Here is a 22557-nt window from a genome sequence, read left to right on the forward strand (position 1 = left end):
CCTTACAGCCCCACAGTAGCTAGTACTGTGCTGTACTGGATCTCCTGCTCCCTTTGAACACAAGGATCTCAGGGAAAGCACAGGGAAATATCTGCCATTTCTCCTATAAATACTCAAGAGCAGGACTGCAGAAAGTAAAATTACTGGTAGATTTTACTCCTCTGCCTTGTGCTCAACATTTGTGGAATCTTCTGGCCATGAAGGCTTGCTCCACCAGCTACAATCCATTTTCCAAGGGTTTCCCCCTCCCTAAGGGTTTTTCTTCTCTGTAAAATCTTCTATTTCATTATCAGGGCTTACAGGGAACAAAGGCGAAATAACCAAGCTTAACTGCTAAAACTGCTTTTAGACAAATCTCCCCGATATTGTCTTTCCCACAGATTTTAATTTGGGACTCAAAAGGCTCAGCTCTAAGATGTCTCTTCCCAGCCTGTTCACTTGGCCTCTGTTCCCAGGAAGGGAAATAGCTGGAACGTGGAAGATGACAAGGACATTTGCCAATTAGAAGCACAACAAATTCCTCTTGGGAAATGTGCAGCCCTATCTGCATGTGTACCTTCGAACTAAAACATAAGACATAACAAAAACTGATCACAGATTAAGCAAAGCAAATATGAAGAGAATGGTGAAAGGATTTTTTCTGCTATCAATTTTTATTTCCAAACTTCAACCTAAAGTCTGACTTTCTGTAAAAGTTTTCCTTATATTTGTTATTAACTGATATGTTTGTTCTTGTCATGCCAGTGGGAATGATGCCTCCTAAAAGTTTTTGCTTTCAGAAGTGCTGAAGGAAAATAAACACCTGAAAAAAAACCCTGCAAGCCAGCAAGATGGATTTTGCAAAAAAGGGTAAGATTTAAGTCACAAAAATTACAAATCCTTTACAGTTGCAGTTATGTTGCCAATACACAGAAATAAAATAGAAGAAATGAAGCATTTATCAAGGTTCCAAAATAAAGTCAACAAGAACATTAACAAATGCCAAAGCTTATAAAAGCCTCAAAGCACTCAAACCCTCCCTTCTCTCACAAGCTCAGAGGAGAGTCAGTTGTTCCTTAGTTTTATTTTATATGTTTCACACACCACCTTTTCTCTGGTCACAGAGATTTTGCTTTATTCAAAGCCTAGAATATAGCTGACCATGGAATGAGCAGCAGCCATTGAACCAGTGGAGTGGAGAATCCCACACCTATTTCTCAAGGTTTTCCACTGTTGTTTCTAAACAAATGTTTTAAACACAGCATATTCTCATGGATTTATTACAAGCTAAAAGGGAAACGTATTTAACAAGGTACAATTCCTCTGAAATGTGCTGAGCCAAAACCCAAAAAGAAGCACAAGAGGGAACGTGATGTGCTCATCCTGCCCCACTCTCCTCTGGCAGTTCCATGTCTATGGTCTCCTCCTTCCCATCTGAAAGCAGCCAATTCTCATGGCTACATGTGCCATAACAAGTTCACCAGCACAAAAAGTGAGAACTGAGTGAATTATTTTCCCTGACAATTATTTGAAAGGAATCTACAATGGTAACAACGACAGATTTTCAGATCGACGTCTGATTTAAGCTGACCGACCCCTTCAGCGTTTCTAAAGAAATAATGGATTATAAAACTAATTCAGTGAAAAATGAAAGTAAAAATAGAAGCGATGAGACATCTTCTAAATAAGCAAAGCTGCTTTTACAGCATGCTGAATAACTGGAGTGTGGTAAACATGCCACTGTTATAAATAACAACCAGCCTTTTGACATTGTTCTTTCGTTAATTATTTCAAATTCCTTATAAGCCTTAACAAAGCAAACCTCACGGTTCTCCTGCAAAGTGAAAAGAATTACCGCCGTGTGCAAGAGGAAAAATTAGGATATAAGGACAGAAATCAATGCTTCAAAGTTACAGGGGCACATTGTACAGAGCATTAAGGGAGTCTCATAGTGTAAGAGAAAAACCATCATCTAGTTCAGACGAGAGTGCTCCCTAAGTGACTGATTTGTAGCATTTACACATCGTTTAATTTTACACAAAAGGCATCAAAATTTTTAGATTTAACCATAATTAGCAAACGATCAAGACATATCAAAGTTTTATACTGCTAAGTAAGGCCCAAACAAATTCTTTTAAAATGGAAACTCTAATGATTTCTCCCTGGTGAGGCACTTTCTTGTTCTGCTTCAAGACTTAATCACAAAACCATTGAAAGTAACATTTTGTGTTAAAAATGCTAGCAGCTGCCAACAGATTATACACAGCACTTTGTCAGATTATAGATAAATAAACACCAGACCAGGCACAACAATGGTTAGTAAGTAAATGTGTCTCATTACCTTTGTGGTCTTCTTGGGCCAGCTGACCACAGGGACACCCGAAATGGCAAGATTTTGGTCATCATCAGCATGTTCCTTTAGTATGTTCTGTTGCAAATGAAAAGGCCTTTATTAACCAGAGAAACATTTCTTCAACTGAAGAGTGCAGAGACCTACAGAACACAACACTCTGCTCTGATGACAGAGTGACAAGACCTCTGCAAGTTACTTTTGCTTCCAGTTCCCACTGAAACTCTTGCACCTGTTAACATCCAAGATGTGAAATTTCTTGCAAAACAGGCAGCAAAATCAGCCATCAATCATCTCAAATGTTACAGAATTCTTTAATATTGGTGTCTCCAAGACCAATGTCTTACCAGTATCACCTCTCTGCCTCAAACTCCAGGTCATTAAATCCCAACTGACCCCACAACTGACCCCTTCTCTCCTAATCAAGGCTACGGAAGACCTGAGAAGCACCGAAGCTCTGCCTCTGTTATTTCAGCCATCACAGGGCATCAGGTGTGTAGTCTGGAGCAATGCTCAGAAGCCTGGTCATTCAGGTAAGCTAAGAATAAAAATGTACTCTGGAATCTTTCATCTTTTTGCACATGGCAATCCAAGAGCACCATCATTCCCACTGCCCTTCCTTCCCCTGTAATTGGCAGAGCTGCTGGAATCTAGTTCCCTTTATGTGACCAGCTAAAGCATTCAGGCTCCTGAGTGTTCACTAGGAAAGGATCTGACTATGGACAGCATTAAGGGAAAAAGATTGGTCTCCCCTCCCTTCCACCCCCACCAAACCCTTTTCTTTGATGCACTGTTCTAGAAATTTCGTGAGTGGGTTGCACAGGCTGACACAGCTTCCACCACTGTGAATCACTCCCATGACCAGTAACTCAACACAGAGGTGGTAAAACACTCAGTGATGCAGCTGGGAATAGTCCACACTCGCCTCCCATGACTCCCTACATGCTCACTAATTTAGCTACAAAGCTCTTCATCTGGAGTTCAGGTGGCTGAAAAGGAAGAAATGAAAACAAAAAAACAAGTCAGAAGGAGGATTCTGCTGTTCCAAATCAGCACTAACAGGTTAAAAACCAAAAAAAAAAAAAAAGCTCCAATAGAACAAATGAGAACTGCAGGTTGGGAATTACCTCAACAGAATAGTAGGAGATGACCCCAGACAATGAAGTTCAGTGCTGCTGCTCCCAAGTATATGAAAAAAGCTTAATTAGCCAACAACAGGCAGCAGGCTCTGTCAGTCCCCAGTGCAGCACTCTAGTAATTAGTAATTTCACACACTATACAAAAAGAGCTTAAAATACAGTAATTGTTTTAATCGGGAGCGCACTTGGAATTCATCTGTAATCATCCAACTAAAGCCCAGAGTGTGATGGCATGTTCCAGTCCCCAGGAGCCCGCGTTTGGATGAGTGTCCCTGGGGCTGACTTTCTCCCTGGAGCTCAGACAACCTGTCACAGCCCAATTCCCCAGCCTGTGCTTGAATGAGAGCTGTGTTAGTAACAGACAGCACAGCCCCAGCACAGTGCTGCTCCTCCAGACACCACCACACCAGCAAGGCTGGTGGTGATGCTGGTTAGGCCGAAAGCAATGCCAGTGACCAAAATAAGCGATACCAGTACAAGCCCAGTTTCATCAGCCCGGTGCTGTGGCTGCACTTGGGAGTTTGCAAAGGTGAGGAGTAAAACCCAGCTTGCCCCAACCTGGCTGTGATGCAGAGTCTGTACTGTACCTGCTCTTCAAGTGCAACACCCCACAACTTTTACACAGGGACTAATCATTGGCAAATTAACTCTTGGCTGAGCTGAGGTGAAGTGAGCACCTCTTTTCTCATGTCCTTTTTATTTGGAGAGAGATCACTGCATTAACCGAGCTGTGACCACATTCTCAAAGTTCAGTCCTAAAAACGGAGAGCTCTTTTGTACTCTCATTGCAAAGCCAAAATTCTCCAGATCAAGGAGGCAGCTTGAGAGCCATAAACAAAGGACAAATTAATCCCTTTTTACTTTGCCACTCTTAAGTTTGAAAGCCTGTAAGACAGAAAACCTTAACATTTCCACTAACGACTGTCAGAGACTAGGAGTTCAATGGAAAGCACAGTATATTCCAAGAACTTGGCAAGGTAATGAAGGTTTCTTGTTATCATATGTATCACGTGAAAATATTATCCAAGGAGAAATGTAAAACTATGGCAGCTTATCATCTGAGGAAGCTGAAAACAACGGCTGTCTGCGCAGCAGAGCCGCAGCACAGCCACAGTTGCACTGACTGGAGCGTCAAGTGTCAGCTCACAACAGGCTGGGGGAGGCAGGGTTTTGTTCACCTGCTTAAAAACAAGAAAAATAGATAAAGAAAAGCCATGGGGCTCCAGTTAGAGGAACAACGTGATGCTCTTCCAGCACAAGGCAGCCCGATTCATTACACTTGAGGGCTGTGGTGACAACAGCAGGTATGAAGGGAAGAAGCTGATTAACTATGTAAGAATTCAGCTTAGCCATTAATTTCAAAAGCACAGCAAGGAACGACTCCCCTGAAATGCATTCAGTAGAGGGAGGTTTTTTCTGTCATCAGAATGAAAAGGGGGTAAGATTTCTTGGCAAGAAAAAGTAAGAACATATTTCAGTAGATATCATCTGTCTTGCACAAGAATCTTCTCCCGCTGCCAAGGAGTTGCAGATATTTGACAACCTCTGTTCTTCAAACCGAGTTTCTTCTGCTCTAATGGACTTCCACAGGCCCTTCTGAAGAAGGGCAGTACTTTTGCTTTGAAGTGGGGAAGATCTGTGGCATTACTAAGAGGCAGATCTCACAATCCTGTTCCCCAACAGCAGCAGAGGAATTACCATCCTGCTGGTAACACACAGAAGTGCTATGTACAGAAGTCAGAAGCTGCACACAGGTGAGTATCCCTGGCAGTGTGTTTAATGTGTGTGGGGCTGCACAATCAAAGGTCTGCCCAGCTTTCCCTGTCCTGTGGTATGGGGTGCAAACTACACCAAGGAGTACAATGGTGACCTCTCTATTCTCTTCTTCATGCATAAGCCCACCACAGCACTGCTGCAGCCAGCAGGGATTTAATTCCCTGTTTGGGCTGAGGGAAGAACTGACCTGCTCTCCAAGAGAGGCCTGTTCCACTCTGCAAATAAGCCTCCCTTGTGCTGCTGCACTCCATCGATCACAGTGATAAATGGGTGCTCAATCTGCAGAGGCAGCAGTTGGCACTTCTGGATTGCTGTGTCCCCACCAGACAGGCACAGTTAGTTTGGAGCTTAGATGATGTGTAAGGAATTTACACAGGCTTAGTTTACTTTTCAGTCTCCCTTCTCATAAGGAAAATAAATTACTTTACTTCAGAAAGTCTCACCTACTTGACATTAAATAGCTGTATATAGCTGTGGTTGTATTTACCACCAAGAGCAGTAATCCAGTCACCCATCCTATACTGTGCTCTTGCTCAGCTGGGAAAGCATGGATTCTTTGTGAGCTACCCCGATTAGTTCTGTGAAACTTCACATCATTGAATAAAATGGTTTCCTTTCTCCAGTTTAACTATCCATATCCTGTTTTCTGAAAACATTAATTATCTTCCTGAAGCACAAAGACAGACCTGAATGTCATACAAAAAAAGTTCCTGAGTGTATTTCATTAAGAAATAAAAGTGCTACAATAAATGCTGATTTATTTGCTTCAGGAAGAAACTTGTTTAAGACTTTCCAAGCAGAGCAAGAGCTTTCAGACTTTGTCAGAGCATGTTCTTGCTATGCATTTGTTAAAAATAACTCTCAAATGGGTGCACTAAAAGGATACTTCTAATAGGATGCATTATTAATATATCACATGCCCGAAAGTTGGGTTGCCCATGAAATAAACCTTGTTAATACAGCCAAATACAGTCACAGCATGGGTCATTTGCATGGCTTCTGAAGGATTCCTGCCTCCATTCAGTCACACAGCTGACTGGTGCTCTGAGTATTCATCAGGGTGAGGTAAAGGGGCCAGGCCTCTGCTCACTCCACCGCTGATGCTATCAGCAACACCCCCACGTTATTATCTGTACAGGTTGGAAAATTAGCAGCAAAGTAAAAGGGAACATGATTCAGTGGTCAAGGAGATAAATACCATTCTGGAAAATGGACTGTATTTCTTCCTCTGCCCTTATGTCTCTATGTGGTACAGGGCAAATCTTTTAAGTCAGGTTTCCACAGGCTGTCATTAATTGTGTGCTCCTGCTCTTCCTCATGCTGGCTTGGGATCTGGATGCTAGAGATCAGAACTCCTGCTCTGCAGAAATGTTAAGCCACTACAGTTTCAATATAATTAAATTCATCTTTTGCACTTATCATTGTTAAATACACTAACTGTTCTGTGGCACATAAAGCCAGCATCCAAAATTACTTTTATCTTAATCTCTCTGCACCCCAGTTCCTTGTGGGTGGAGCACAGGGTGAGGATCCCTGGGAACATTCATTCACCCTGTTCAGCTGAGAGGCTGAACATCAGTACCTGATGGAATAGCAAGGATGGAACAGCTGCATCCTTACACCACAGAACACAGGGATCCTGCAAGGACCATTATGCTGGACGCGTGCTCAGAGGACTAAAATCTGTCACTTGGCAACTCCTCCCTCAGCACACTCCATCCTTTGAAGGTAAAAGCTCTAAACACACACACTTGGGTTTGATTATTTTTTTTGAAGCTGAATAAACTGAATAAAACAAACCTCATGCTCTGAGGAGATCAGATGCTTTGGCTCCACTGCACTGCTCTCTACCACATCAACGAACACAGTGGCAGAAAGGAGTGATGGGCTGTTGCATCCAGGGTCCCAGAAGCAGATGGGAATGGGACACACTTTGTCAGGGGCTGCCTGTGACAATTTGCTGATGAGACAAGAAAGGGCCTGTGCTGGGAATCCTGGACTCCCCTCCTGACCTGGGAGAAAATGTACTCAACTGCCCCAAACTGGCCCCATTCCTTCAGAGCACCAGGGAAGTGGATTGTGCAACCACAGGGAGTTATGGACGAATATGGCTGTATGGGCTTTAATTAATTTACTCTGCCATACTGACTCCCACTCTCTGGAAACTGGGGGCTGGCTTATATGTGGGCCAATATTGTAAAAAAGATGGGTGAGAAAGTTCTTTAGTAGTTCTTTAGACACTGTTCAAGAAGATGTTTAAGTTAACATGGTTTTGAAAAGGTCTTACTCTGGCTAATCAGTCACAGACTGGCCAAACATCCAGAGGTGATTCCAGAAAAAAACAATCCTGCAGCATGTCTGATGTTTAGATGTGGTCATGGGCTCTTTAACCAGCAGGGAACCATCAATATCCAGATGTTGGGCTACATCCTGATGGTTACAGTGTGTGCTGGCAAGGACAGAAAGTTTAGAAGCAGGCAGTTTTCAGAGGCGATGGAACATCAAGCTGCACACAATCAACTGGCAGGTGCTCACTTAATACCAGTTACAGCACAGTATCACCAAAAAGGTGCTATTGGCCTTTTTTTAAAATGTCCATTTGTAGTTCTCCATCTCTGTAGTCAATGCATCCACTGCTCTGGAGAGGAATAAGAAAACAGATACTCCCACACTGAGCTTTAAGCCAGATTCACATATGGTACCGTGTTCTGGGGAGATGTCTCACAGCACTCTGGAGTATGTCATCAAAAGAGGGAGCAGAATCCCACTCGGAACATCTGCACCAGCCATTATATGTTGCACCCCTTTCTGGATTTTTAAGTGAAAATTACTCTGTGCGTCAAGCTTGGAGAAGTAACATGACCATTCTTTCTGCTTCACCACAAATTCAACTCCTGGTCTTGAGTCTTCATTTTGATTTCTGATTAGAAGATGACTGATCCCAGAGCAAGCTCGTGAATCTACATCCACAACTTTGAGCAGGTGTGTCCACTTTCATGTACAAAGTGGCTGATTTTGCAAGAAGAGAATTTTTGAGCTCTCGTGGTTTACCAGAACGAGTGCAGTGTATCACACTTCTGAGCTCCAAGATCAGGGAATATGGTTCCACTGCACATTGCACATGTTCAGCCTTCTTTAGCTGGCTTTGAAGCCTTTCTAAGCAGCTGTTACACCACTTGCACTAAGAAAGTACAGGCTCTCTCCCCATTTACCATATAAACATGTGTTTTTCCCCTCAGATTGTGCCTTACAGAGCTCTTGTGTATAGAAAATACATAACTGAAGACCCATACTGTTCACAGACTGAAAATCCACAAAGAAGTTGTGTCACTAGTGAGCACTCGCTCCTCACACCATCTCCAAAACCAATATATTGTACCAGTGGAGAATAATTATCAACCTATAGAGGGCAATGGAGGAAAGGAAAATGAAAAAGGTGAAAGAAAAAAAAAGCAACTGGAAGTGTTAGACAATCTATCTTCTGAGCTGCAATCATGTATTTACATTTTGTATGTGTCAGCTAATGAGGTGTACACCAGGGAGATACGAGACCAAAAAGGGCTGATTAAGACTATAAATATAAACAGACGTTTTGAGGTATAATATTTACATGTGGAATATAATAAGTGCTGAATTATGAGAGGATATAAACTTTTGGCCACTACTGTGACAGTCAGAAAGGACTGTGTCACTTAAATCTGGCTGCAAACAGGAGCCAGAGACAGCTTTGGTTCAAGGAATCATTTCCCTGTCTGTGGCAGAGCAGCCTGACATGAGCTGGTCACCACACACAAGCTGCCACCCCTCTGCAGAAGAACTTTGCTTTCTGCTTTCCTGCTGACTTCTGTGCTCACAGAGCAGAGTTTGTGTGCATCAGCAAGTTATCACACCCACCTTCATGTCCTCCAGGAGAGCCTGTGGGTCTTCAATGCCTTCTGGAACACACTTCTTGTTCTCTGGGAGAGATTCAAGCTTTTCCACCAGGGCTTTTAAACCTTTCAGTTCAAATTCTGTGAGGTGAGTCCATTTGGTTGAAACTTCTGTAGCTGGAGACCCCGTGGGTGTTTTGGGATAGTCCGTCGGGGTCGTTGATTTTATGCTGTCATCTGACTCATTAGACAAAGTTCTTTTTAGGTACCTCATTACTGTGGCTTTTTGTTTCCTCCCTGCAGCCTCCTTCCCTTCCGAGTGCGTGCTGTTGGGTGAGGAGGAGCCATCCACCAAGGATCTGGAGTTCTTATCTACGCTGTCATCCTTCTCCTCCTGGAGATGGGCATCACAAGATTCTTCATCCATGTCTAACCACGAATCTGATGAGTAGCTGTCTGTGCTGCGTTTTCTTTTTGCATCTGAAAGTTAGAAAAAGAATGCTGAATTTTTACCCACTGTAACCTCACAGCTGAAGCACTTCTGTACCACTGGGGCCAGGTGCTGCCTATTTCAAAGCGCACTGGAGAATGGTTTAGTGAGTATGTGACAGGAATGGGCTTTATTCAGCTGATTTTTAATTTTTTTTCTTTGAGGGGGGCGCTTGTTTGTCTGTTTTAATGCTGGTTTTCATTAACATCTACTCAGTTCAAATGACTGGGAAACATTTAGGGAAAAATTATGCTTTCTTCAAAGCTTCAGTCCTCTATGCCTTCAATTAGGAGTAGGCAGAGCTCTTAAGTCACACACAATTAATTTTCCCACAAATCCGAAAAAGACCAGATTCGGCAGCTTTACAGCTTTAAGAGGAGAGTTAGCACAGGAGGAGGAGGGGGAAATGATGAGAGAAAGCACGTTAAAATGCTGTACATCATCATTCTTCCAGGAACCCTGCACAGCACAAAATCAACTCCTCAATACTTTTCCTCTCTGCAAGCAACTAACTGTTGATAAAACAAGAATCCCCAGTTGTTAGTGCATGAATACTCATTGCTCTTCTGAGACAGAGGATTTCAATTGTGCTTATTTTATGACAACAAGACAAAACACACTGAGAAACACAGGGACAGTCACAGCTACATGCTACTGGTTTTCTTAATGCCATTCCCAATACATTCTAGCTACTTCTCAGGAAAATTTAAAGGCAAGTTTCTGAGTCTAAAGAACTATTAATCTTAGTTTCCCCCTAAGAGCCCCAGTTGTTACCCAACTCCGTGCAATCAAGCAGTGAAAGCAATGTAGGAAACCAGTGGCCATGGTTCCCTCAAGCACACATCTTTTCTTATTTATTAGACACAATTTCCCTTACTAAGTGAACAACATTGAATGCAGGCTAGCAACAGCAGGAATTTCTGTGGAAAATAAAGTTAACACTGGCAACACCCAGTTAAGTCAATGTGAATTTTATTACTGGCTGAAATGGGTATGAGATCAAGCTGCAAACAAAAACACACTGCGAAGGAAACAGAAGTCACACAGAAAAAGTGAGAGAACAATTAATGAAAAGTTCCTTTCACAGCTTCCATGCTTTGCAGTGCAGTAGGTTTGGATTAGGACAATGTGAACCATGCTTAAGGAAGGATTAAATGGACATTAATGAGAAAGCTCAGCATCCGGTTGTTAAACAGGGAGGTTGAAAACAAATGCTGGAGCCCAGTTCCAAGCTGTAGAATTCCTCCTGATCACAGAGAAGCTCCTTGTCTCGTGCACAGTCTGTAGCATCTTGTCACAAACACACTGGTCAGCTGGGTACCAGAGATGCCACAGGCAGTGGCAGTGTCTGAGGGCAAGCTTGCTCAGCCTGCCTGGCTGCTCAGCTCTGCAGTTCCCAATAAAAACCCTGCAAGGCCAGGTCTGCTCTGTGTGTTACTGCCCCAGAGATACGAGTGGGTCCCCTCACACTTCTCAGGGCAAGTGTGCTGCTGCTACAGGGTCTGCAAACATCCAGCATCTCTGTCCTGTCTACTCCTTCAGACAGGCTTGCATTTTTCCTCAAAACTGAAATGGCCATCAAATGACGCCTGAAAGGCAAGTTCAAGCTGAAATGCCTGTGAAAAGATGGCAGTCACAGAAAATACCAGCTATCAGCAAGGCAGGGTGCAGCCCAATCCAGCTCCATCCACAGGGCAGGGTAACTTCCTCCCTGCAACCCTCCAAAAATGCTTCATAGATTATTTTGTGTGCTGAGGTGGTGGCATCAGCACTCCAAAGCAGCTCCTCCTCTCTGCTCTGTGCTAATACACCCCCATACTTCTCTTAGAAAAATAAACAGGATTAGAAAATATCTTAACCAGAAGATTTAAAACCCACTCAGTTATCCAACTTTTATTTCACACTGTTTTTTCCTTTGTCCACAGTAGCAAGCACACGTACCCACCTCAAAGGCTACATAATCAGCTTATGTCATTCTCCCATTTTACAACTGAGGAAACAGATGCTTGGGAGAAAGCACGATTTGCTCATTGTCACACATCAAATCTAGGGAAAAACCAGGAATCAGAATCCAGGCTCTCGGATCCAGGGCTGGAGCCCCTTCTCTGAGCCACACAGCCTTGGTGAGCTGTTTTACAACCGACTGAAGCACAAAGCCCAGCCTAGATGGGAGAAAATGCCAGTGATCTGGCATCAAACAGGAGAGGGTGAAAGCAGATACACATCCCTACGCTGCCAGGACAGTGTCATTAACAGAAAGTGGTATAAATCTGCACAAAGAAAATCGTGTTTCTGTCCTCCTATGCTGCAGCTCTGCAGAACAGGAACTAATGGCTGTAACTGGGGCAAATCACAAGCATAAATAAGGCCTAAAGAAAACTAGGGAGATCATGTTATGGAGGTGTGAATAATTTACTCCAAGTAATGCTCTGGTGAGAGGAGGAAAAGCTTCCAAGAGAGATCTCCACTTTTTGTCTCTTGCTCTAATCTATGGAAACAAAAGGCAGGAGAGGAGTGGAGCACCAGAGCATACTGGGGGCCTATTCCCACGAGAAGCCAGCACACGGAGGGGGGCCGGCAATTCCGTTCTGCCAGCTGCCACCGCGTCCCTGCCCCCGGCTGTCGGCACCAGGCAGCCCTGCTGTGCCAGCCACACCTGGGCATGGCCAGGCAAACACAACTCACATCTAACCCCAAACAAGCCACCACCAAAGCACTGCCCTGTTCTCTGCATGCCTGGCAGTCACCTCACGCCTTGCCTGACTTTCCCCTTGGGCACAGGGCTTGCTGCTAACCTGGAGTGTACCAGGCTATTCTGGAGCACCAGGGGATTACAGTGCTGGTGCACCACCGGATTAAGAGCAGGCTGCTCTCAAAACACAACAACTGTCTGCTACTGCTGCTAATCTGAAAAAAAAAAAAAAGCAGTCAAGGGAATCAATAGTGGAAGGATAACTCCAAGGTGAGGGAGATTCAATTTTGTGTTTTCGAGTGTTTTGTTGTAATGCAACATGCCATGATTTTTATTTATTCATTTCAATGAAAACACTGTCTGACAGAGTTACTGTGCTGTGAGCTGAGGCCCTACATAAGCATAATCTGCATTTACTTTGTTGAGGAGTGCATTTTAAGCACTGTACTACCAGGGCTCCGCTGACTTGGAGGTTTCTGGTTTATAAAGTCTCTCTGTGGGAAGCAGCTCCTGCTCAGCTCAACTGTGTTTCTGAGTCAATGCACCAGTGAGTCCCAGGTCTGAACCCCAGTTTCAGAGGGGTTATCCAGTCTGGGCTCCCACACAACTTAGTGCAAAAAGACCTTTGCCCCCTTCATCTCAAAGCAAATAAAACCAGCTCATACAAACCATTCTGTGATCCAGCTCAGTGAAGAGGTGGAGCAGCACAGACTTGACCACAGGACAGAGCATTAGAAGTCTTTTTTTCTATAGCAGTTCACTTCCCTGTGGTTATGGGCAGATCACTTAACTTTCCCCACAGTTACCCACTCGTACAAGAATAATTATACACAGTTTCTTTCCTTGCTGAAAAGCAGCTTGCTGTATTACAGAACTTAAAAGAAAGGGTTGGGGATCAGGCATAATTATGAAACCTTTCTTAACTCTTTAGAACAGTCCAGTGTGTAGTGTCTACCTTGCCAGCCCCAGCTCCCAACCCTGACACTGTGACTTGGGAGCAGCAGTTGCTATCAATCTGCTAAAGACAGCAATGACATTTTCATTAGCAGAAAAACCCTGAGCATACTGGAAATGAATCGCTGCATGGAGCACCCCACACAGGAACCACTCAATATACTCAGGTACCTGTCTATCATAAGCAAATCTTTTCCATCCCCTGAGAAGGGGGGAAAAAAAGACATGGTTCCTTCACTGTGCCAGAGGGCATATTTTCAATATCCATCAGGCTTAACATACAGCTAGAGCCATCCTGTTAAAATTTTAGCAATGGGAATCTTCAAAGCTGCAGGCTACAGAGAAAGCACGTCTCTGATAGCCCAGGATCTTCTCCCAATTACTCTTTGTCAGCTCACTCTCAACATCCATATCTCACTGAAGGTCAACTGTAGTTGAAAACATCCAGTACAGACTCATTCATGGTGAGAGTAAAAATAATGAAGACATATCCACCCTGAAAAACAGCGCACGTTCAAATCCAGTAGGAGACCCAAACAGGCTCCCTTCTGATTTCAGCTGGCAGGACAAATGTCCCAGTTGAGAGAGACAAGCAGAAGAAAAAAGAAGAGATTGTGTGCTTTTACAGCAGTTTTACAGCAGCCTGTGACTGCTGTCAAGTCATCATTCCCCTGAGTGTTTGCCCTCCTGGGAGAGATCTGAGAAAGAACAGCCTCACACACTGCCTGGGAGGACACAGCCTGGAAATTCATTCTGGGCCTGCAGGATGGGGGAGGAAGACACGGCCATCATCTTCCACCTCATTTAGAGCTGGACTCACATTTTTATTTAGGGAGTGGGAAGACTCCAGGTTTCAGCCGTGCCTCCACAGAGGTGGGGTTTTTTCCTGTCTGAAGTTTTGTGAGTGGAGACATTTAGAAAACAGAAATACAAAGAACAATATCAATTGCTACACCAGCACACAAGTATTGGGACAGAGTTATCTCAACAGAATCACACAAATACACTTTCATGAGTAGACAGTGTCTTGAAAGTCACTCTGAATTTAACAACCTTCATGTCAAAGCAAATAAATACTATAACACAGTATGAAAAGTCTAAAGACATTCTTAAAATTCATATGCTGATGAACTCAGTTTTCTGGGTTCTCCAAAGATGCTCTTTATCAACACAGTTTTGGTTTTTTTTGTTTTTTTTTTTACGCAGGAGAACAGAATCTCCACCAATTCTATGAAAACTACTCTCTTGTGAATCCCAGAGACTGTGAGCAGTGTCCTGCACTCTCTCTGGTTGATGTCTCCTCAACTAATAATCACTTTCTTAACTTCAGAGATCCACTACAACCACTGTACCAGAAGCTATGTAAGGAAAGAAAGCAGCACAACTCGAGGGTGAAAAATAGCCAGTTCTAGCACCCAAAAGGAAAGGCAGAAAGTAGACATTTAGAACAAAATATGTCAAGGAAATTATTTTTTAAAAGTAGGAGAAACATTTTGCTTATTCAAGAGAAATTTCTGAAAATGAATAAAAGTATGTGAAGAATTTTTTCTTAAACCAAGAGGGACAGAAGACAATTAAATCTACTGAGGGGTTTGAGGAGAAGTTAAGTACTTTGCTTCATTACACTTTAAGGAGAATAATGGGAAATTCTTTGTCAAGGGATATTCCCTCATGGGAAATCAAGAAATTGCTTGCAGATAGAGAAGTCCCTAAAGAACAGAAAATTTAAGGACCTTTGCAGCTCTGAAGAAAAGCTTAAAAACAAAGAGGTAGGGTTTGGAACACTGGTGTCTTTAGGATATCCCATCCCTCAGCAAGTGAACAAAATCAAGGTAGAGACTCCACAGAACAAACCAGTTTAACTCAAGGGTTACAGTTCGTAGAGATTCAAGTCAAGAGGGTGGGCACAGACCAGTTAAAAGAAAAGCAAAGGAAGCACTGGAAACAGTATTACACAGAACAAAGCAATGCAGCTTTGTAAAGGTAAATAATGTACCTTTACTCCTTTGAATTTGGCAAATGCCAAAGTAAAAGATCCAACAGTATAGCAGACCTGATCTTTTAAACCACAACCCCCAGTAAGATAATTAGTTTAAGTGTCTGCCAAGAAATAAAAACAAAACCCCAAGTTTCTGACGAAACAAAAGTATGCATCTGTCTCTGCCTCCAACTGAAGCCACCATAGGTCACAAGACCCTGACAAAGTCACCACCAAGCCCTTTTCCAACTAGCCAGGCTCCTTTTCCTGAAACCTTTGCAGCTGGCACTCTTTGGTCATGCAAAACAGTCCAGTTCCCTCTAGACAGTGGATATCTATAGTTCCCAGTGAGCTTTTATATGACTGGAATATCTCCCAGCTAACTGGACTGAGGCACATTTCGTGGGGATCACCAAACCATTATCAGTAATTATGGAACTGGGCTGGAATTCACACTGGTGATTTAGCTGGAAAAGGTCCCATCTCAATATCCTAAACCATCCACTCTCCACATCTAATTTGTTCTGAAATTACACGTCGCTGATCTGGCACCCCCACCCTGCCTGCAGGACCAGCTTCTTTCCATGCCAGTGGTTTAGACAACAGGAGATTGTTCCTTATTTTCCAAAGAATGCAGTTATCATTTTCATCACTGCTTTCTGAAGAGCTGATCCAAAGGGCTAATTCATCCTTTCCTCCTTTAGGATGATCTTATGAGAAAAATTCCTCTGCACACAGAATTTCTGTTTAACTAGCCTTTCTGACCAGGGTCTCAGAGCTAAAATAGAAGCACCCAAATTCCCAGTGACCCCAGGAATTCCCCCTGGCCTATCTACACAGACTATTAGCTCCGTCAAATTATTCTTGGTCAGTAAAACTCACTGGAGAGTGACACCTGCCCATAACTTCTTCAATCCCTTCTACTAAGAATTGTGCTCGTAGGTGAACATTTCCCTCCTCCATCCAGAGCCTGGGGCAGGGCCAGCCATGCCAGGTTCACTGCAAGTGGCACCTCAGGGAGCAGGAGGCACAGAAATACTTTAGTCCTCCTCCACACTTAACACGTATCAGTTAAGATTTAGCTGGTGCTTGTGCTATTTTCAGCTATTCTGTGCTTAAAAGCAGAGGGAACATGGCCCACCACCTTGTTCCATGAAAAGGAGGAAAAAGGGGGCAGTTCAGCACAGCAGCAACGGGATTGTCACACATTGATGCAAAGCTCACACCAGTGCCAAAGTAATGCCTCAGGCACATCTATCTGTCCCTCCTCTGGTCCATTTTCAGCTCCTGTTGCAAAGGTTTCTTTGACCTCCCTGCACCTGGGTTACAGATCATGGAGATTTGTGTAGGTGCTTTCTTGGGTTTGTTTTTCTGCAGAACTAGAACTCAGTCACCAGAGAATTACAGGAGAATTTATGGAAAAGAGAAGAGAAGAGAAAGAAAGAAGGTTTAGTGACCGCAACATGTTTTGTAGAGGAGCTCCTCTACAAAAGGGCTAAATATCCAACCCACCAGAGCACATTTGCAATACACACATTCTGGCTACTGAGGTACTGTGCTGAACATGGCAGTAAATCCTCAACTCTTTGGCAGCTCATCCCAACACTAACATTACTGAAACCAAGGAACGAACACATCCAAAAATGATTTTTCTGGGATCCACTTGCTAAGGGAATGTTCAATAAATATAATTTGAAGTAGGTTGGTAATTCATGGAAATGCTTAAGAGTCAAAAATCTCCCCACCCCAAAATAAACAAACAGTTCATTAGAATTTCTCCAGTTCTCCAGTTCAGTTGATAATCTGCTTTGCAGAAACCAAAGCAGCAGCTAGCCTGAGGTGCCAGCATCAGTTCTGAATCTGCACTCAAAGGATTCACTCACCAATTAACATTGATTCTTTCTGGTACTCTTTGCTGAGGTGGCAGCGCTGGGTCACACAGGACACGTATCTCTCCAGAACATACCAGCACATTTCATAGTAGAAAGGATACCGGAATTTGGCATGCACCTGAAAGCAAGATCAACACTGTCAGTCCATGGGGAAGGGAGAGAAGTTTGCAGCACAAGGGCCAGTCATCATTCCCATCGTGTTATCAAGAGCACAAACAGTGTGAGGAGGGGGAGGGGAGAGGGTGGGAGCAGGGAGCTGAATGCCTCCAGCATACGGAATGAGGAGCCAGCCTGCCTGCCACGACAGCATCATTTCTTGGTTCACTAATTTGTATCCTCTTGGGGTGGTGGGAGAGGAGAGGGTTTGTGTTCTTGTGAAATCATGAAACTGATGGATGGCCCCTACGGAATTATTTACCTGCTGTATAAACATAGGGTGGTCACATACAGATGTTAGTCACTAAAACTTAAAATAAAGGTGTGGGTTTTCATCTCCTAAACACTATCACTGGATTTTTATAAAAATGGCAACATTACCTAAAATGAGTCAAGCAGGAAATTCATCTTTTTCATTTGTGGTTGTCTCAACAATTTGATTAAACAAATGAACACCCAAATTCTTGATAACTGCACATTAAAGTAGAAATCCCTTATGTGGTTTACCTTTTGGTAGCAAGTTAGCTTTTGCCACAGACAGAGTAAGAATAGAAAAGCAGGATTTTGACAAAAGATCCTGTCAAACTGTGTACCTTTTCTTACATCTTAGACCTGTTGTTCTCACACAAAAAGCTGAATTCTCCAACACTAGTTATTTGTGAGAGTATTTCAGATTCAAAAGAAAACAAAGAGGGTTTCCTTCCTTTCCAACACAGTTTTCTATCTGTAGAAGGTCACTGTACCAAAGAATTGTAAAATGCAGGGAGATATGTGTATTTGTTGTGATTTGTTAAAAATGGATGCCATGCATCTTGCATGCACTTGTACTTACACTGTACACCTCTTTCTCCTGCTGGCACAGAAATCTGCATTTTGCAGGCTCAGGTGCATGCACTGCACTGGGATTACAGGAGCTGCTTTGAAACATTCTCTGCATATTCACTGCTCCCTAAGCCCAGAGGTGTGCACCCACCTTTAGTGAAAAGCTGGACTGCACCAGAAAGGAGCATTATCTCAGAAAAAAACCAAAACACCACCCACCTCAGATCAGCCAAAAGCCCAAAGTCTAAACAGAACCACTAACCCAGCACCTGCAAAACTCTGATTCAGCTTTGCAAAGCAGGCACTGTCCAAACACCTGCATGGTGATCAAAGCATCCACTTGAGCAGATCAGTGACTTACTGGAATGCCCATATTTGAAAACTGTCCCCAAGGTGGTCAGCCAAAGAACTTGCCCTTTTTCCCAGGGCACAGGAAATGCAAACACTCTTAGCAGTAAAACAAAATGTAACGAAGGGAAAATATTCTGTATTGTCACACTAGATGTATCACACTGTAGGATTAAAATACTCCATGGCAATTCCCAGAAGTTAAAATCTCTTAAATTCAACACAAATACAGCTGGCAAATCTGAACTGCTTGTTGCTACAGGTCATGCATCCACCACTGCTACACCTTTCCAAATGTTTCCCTGTGTGGTTTGTTACAAAGCACACATACCAAAAAAGAAGGGAAAAAAGGAAAAAAAACCAACCAACCAAACAACCCCCTAAATGTGAGAACATTTAACCCCAGGGCCTTTTTGCATTGAAGAAAATTTTTCCTTTAGTTTAGTTATTTGTCACAGAGAAGAGATCAAGTCACTTATGACTATTAGGGAACACAGGGGAAATTATCCATGCTAAAATATATGCTAATAAAGGAACTCAAATTTTTCCAAGAGAGCACTGCAGGAAACAAAATTTGCAAAGAATTGACTTACAAACAGGAAGCCGCCTTCCACCCCTCAGCCTTCAAAAGGTTTTCAGCCACATGCCTGGGAATATTAAAGACATCATTGCTCAACATTTGTTGACAGATTCTGAGCTTCACCAAATTTAGTTGTTACCAATGTTAATTCAATGTGAAAGACAAGGCAGTAATGCATGCAGTGCTCCCATTATGTATATCAATCTTTAATATTCAATTTGAGTTCCTAATTGCCTCGCTATCAATGTTCCAACCCACAGCAAATCCCTCCATGCCTCTGTAATCCACTGTTTGCCCAAGAAGGCTTTGCTTTTACAAACCTTCAGAAGGAAGAGCTCTCCCTACCATCTGTAGACAGAGACACTGTGCAGAGATCTGTAGGGCCTTCTGCCAGTAAAGAGACTCTAAGAGTGCTTCAAAAACTTTCCAAGTTTGCCTTATGAAAAAGTATAGAGGAATATGCTCTTTATGATATCCCTGAACATTTATTAATGATAACGGACGTGAACTGCATTATGTGCATGTCCATACTCTTCCCATTGTACACTCATAGTCAAATGAACTGTTATGGGCAGGGGGGGAGGAATAAGAGAAAGAAGGAAAAAATTAAAAATGTTCTGTGATGAGTTTGAAGTGTAATATCTGATACAGACACTGCCAGAGGACTAAATTCCCCACCAGCAGGGAAATACACTGGATCATCTAATAGGCATTTCCAGCTCTAACTTCTGTGATTAATAATTTACAATCCACAGAAAAAAAAATTAATTATTCCTGTACAGCAAGAAAAAAATCCTCTCTGGAATATGATCCATTTCTTCAGTTCAAAGTGAAATTATTTTAGAGATTTATATACCCCTCCAAAAACAAAACAAAACAAACCCCTAAGCAAGTAAGACACAGGTTTTCCTGAAAAAAGTATTAATCTCTTCCACAATGCCCATTAAAATCATTACAAACTCCACTTGTGTATAATCAATCTAATCACAATATTGAAAAGCAATTTATGATTATTTACAAAATAATTAATCTAGCCACTTAAAATGTTATCTTACATTCAGAAAACCAAGTGAATAGCAAACACCATCATCTGTGAGTGACCACCTTACGTATATATTCGGAGTGCCCTTGTTCCCACCACATTCCAATATTTTAAGGCAGTTAAATTTAGATGAATTGGGAGTAAGTTTGACACATTCTTCCTCTTCAGTACTACAGAGCTGTATCACCCCTATGCCAAATGATGAATCCCTGCATGGCATCCTGCTCTGCAGTTCCTCAAGCTGGGCTTGCAGAGAGCTAAACAGCTTGGCCTGTTTGACTGGCTGTTAATTGGCCTCCAGGAAAGGCAGGCTGCAAAATGAGAGTCTCTACGAACTGTAAGGCTGGAGAATATTTGTTTACCTCAATTGCACATTAGGAGCTGTTTCCAACAATAGACATGTTTTTTATTACTCCTTAAAACTATTTTTAAATGGCTACAACCCTCTTAAAAAGTCTCCCAGGGGTATGAGGAATTAAGCTAGAATAAGCATGACAAGTATATAAACTAGGCAATTTTATCAGGCTGTAAATCAGCATTACCATTTCAACCCTGTATTTATTCTTGTCTGAGCTAAGACAATAACAACTACACCTAGCATAAAAATGACTTTGAGTATCAGCAATCAAAGATGATTAAACACTACATAGCAGGTTTAAACACAGTGAAACCTCCATAAAATTGCTCTGTGCAAAATGAAGAGGGGAAGCACACCTGTATTACACTTTGATTTGAGTGTGGCAAATTACTTTGTCAATCACATCATGTAATTTACTTCTGTGCCATACACAATGGAAAGATCAATACTGATGAGAAACTCATTTGCAGTATGCTCACACTGGCAAATTTGGGTGAACTACATTGTACTGAGTCTGCCAGACCAGCCAGTGTATGAATGGAATTATTTCAACAAAGAAATGACAAAATTTGATTGACAAAGCAAATAATGTAGTACACACCAGAATCCTGTTTTGAAACCATTTCCCCTTCAAGATTCCTGCATGATATTTTTAGTTTGGGGGGGGGTTGTTATTATTTCTAAATCACAGTATTGATTTTCCTGCCTTTTATCAAACTTCTGTATGCCTCAGCTGCACGGCTTCTGTTTTGTTTCTGTCCAGAAATTCTTGCTATTCTTCAACTGTTCACACAGTTCTGATTTTCTACATCTGCCCACGAACACAAGTTTGTGAGCACAGGTACAGATTGTGCGTAACACATTGCCAGCACACAGCAACATGCAAGCGATGAAATTGCTCTGTGAAGTCGTGGATATTCTGGGCTGTTGGCTTTCATTGGTCTTTTTTAAAGCACTCCAGTATTTTTGAAAGGAAAATTATAAAGAACTACACAGACTTCAAAGAAAATTTAAACAAAAAATGGCAAGAACAAAGGTCTGATTTGGGGTTTCCAAATGTTGCAGTGTCCCTTTCCCAATCAATGGTGACACGACATTTTTCAAGATGCAGATACCCAACTCCCAGAACCTCCTCACAGGATCAGGGTGCCAGTAAATTTGAAAAGGCATTTCAGCGTAACTGGCTGGTAAGTTCCTAGAAATTACCAAAATATTTGACTGTTACAAGGAGTTTTGCCTGCTGGCATAAAAAGCTTAGAAAATCAAAGCTGCACCCAGCTTCTGAAGGAGAAGGGCCTGACATGAAGCACGACTGAGCAGTTACAACCAAAGGTGTGTGATCTTGGGTTGCTCAAGTCCTGTGTGAATAGAACGTCAGTTTTTATTTAACTTAAGGAAAAAAGAGTGTTTCCTTCCCATCCTCCCCAAAGACTTCAATGGAAATAACTCATTTCTGGCATTGATCCTCCCTTCCAGTCTCCCCTTCTCCATTCTTCATGTGAGCTGCCTGTGCAAACATCCTTCCCAGCAACAACACACCCTCCCCTGCACACCCGCAGTGTACTCCCAGCATATATTGCTGGTTCTTATTCACAGTCACTCTGGAAACCTTCCTGTGCCCAGCACCTCTGCCAGGCCATAGTGAGCCCCTTCCTGCTTCTGTCACCGTAACTTTCCTGTCCAAGTCCCCCTGCACTTTCTCAAGACACTTGACACTCTCACCTGTTCCAAACCAGGCTGAATCCACTCTGGTCTCAACTTCTGCTCTCTGCCACATTCCCTCTGTTCTAATTCCCCCTAAATTTCAGCTTTTGTCATCTCTCTTCCACTAAGAATTAATTTTTCTGCTTCTCTTCATTAAAGTCACTCCAGGAAACCAACTGCTCCCACCACTGCTCTGCAATGTGAAGATTGCCAGGCCTTGTACCTGCTGGGAAGCCAGGGAGGCTGGGGGGAGGACACCCTTCCTCCCACTGAGTCAGAGATGTACTTCAAAACAATTTGTATTTGCTTCAGGCCTATGCAGTCTCACTGCAAAGAAAGCAATTTGGGGTAAAAACTTGGAGCAGGAACTGTGCTGCTTGTAGAGGTGAACAACAGTGAACTGCACTGATGTCCACAAGATATCATTT

At 42.7% G+C, this 22557-nt stretch overlaps 1 protein-coding gene across 2 annotated transcripts in view; it reads right to left on the minus strand.

Annotated features, from left to right (window-relative positions):
• Positions 1–22557, minus strand: part of KDM2B (lysine demethylase 2B) — a 107819-nt gene that overhangs the window by 36797 nt on the left and 48465 nt on the right. For both annotated transcript variants that reach the window (XM_069030610.1, XM_069030609.1), the window contains exons 10-12: positions 17111–17237; positions 9139–9593; positions 2321–2407 (exon numbers count right to left, since the gene is read on the minus strand). In XM_069030610.1, the coding sequence (XP_068886711.1) occupies positions 2321–2407; positions 9139–9593; positions 17111–17237 (669 nt within the window). The remainder of the gene's footprint in view (positions 1–2320; positions 2408–9138; positions 9594–17110; positions 17238–22557) is intronic.

This window comes from Aphelocoma coerulescens, chromosome 15 (genome assembly GCF_041296385.1).
Source record: "Aphelocoma coerulescens isolate FSJ_1873_10779 chromosome 15, UR_Acoe_1.0, whole genome shotgun sequence".
NCBI classification, from domain to species: Eukaryota; Metazoa; Chordata; class Aves; order Passeriformes; family Corvidae; genus Aphelocoma; species Aphelocoma coerulescens.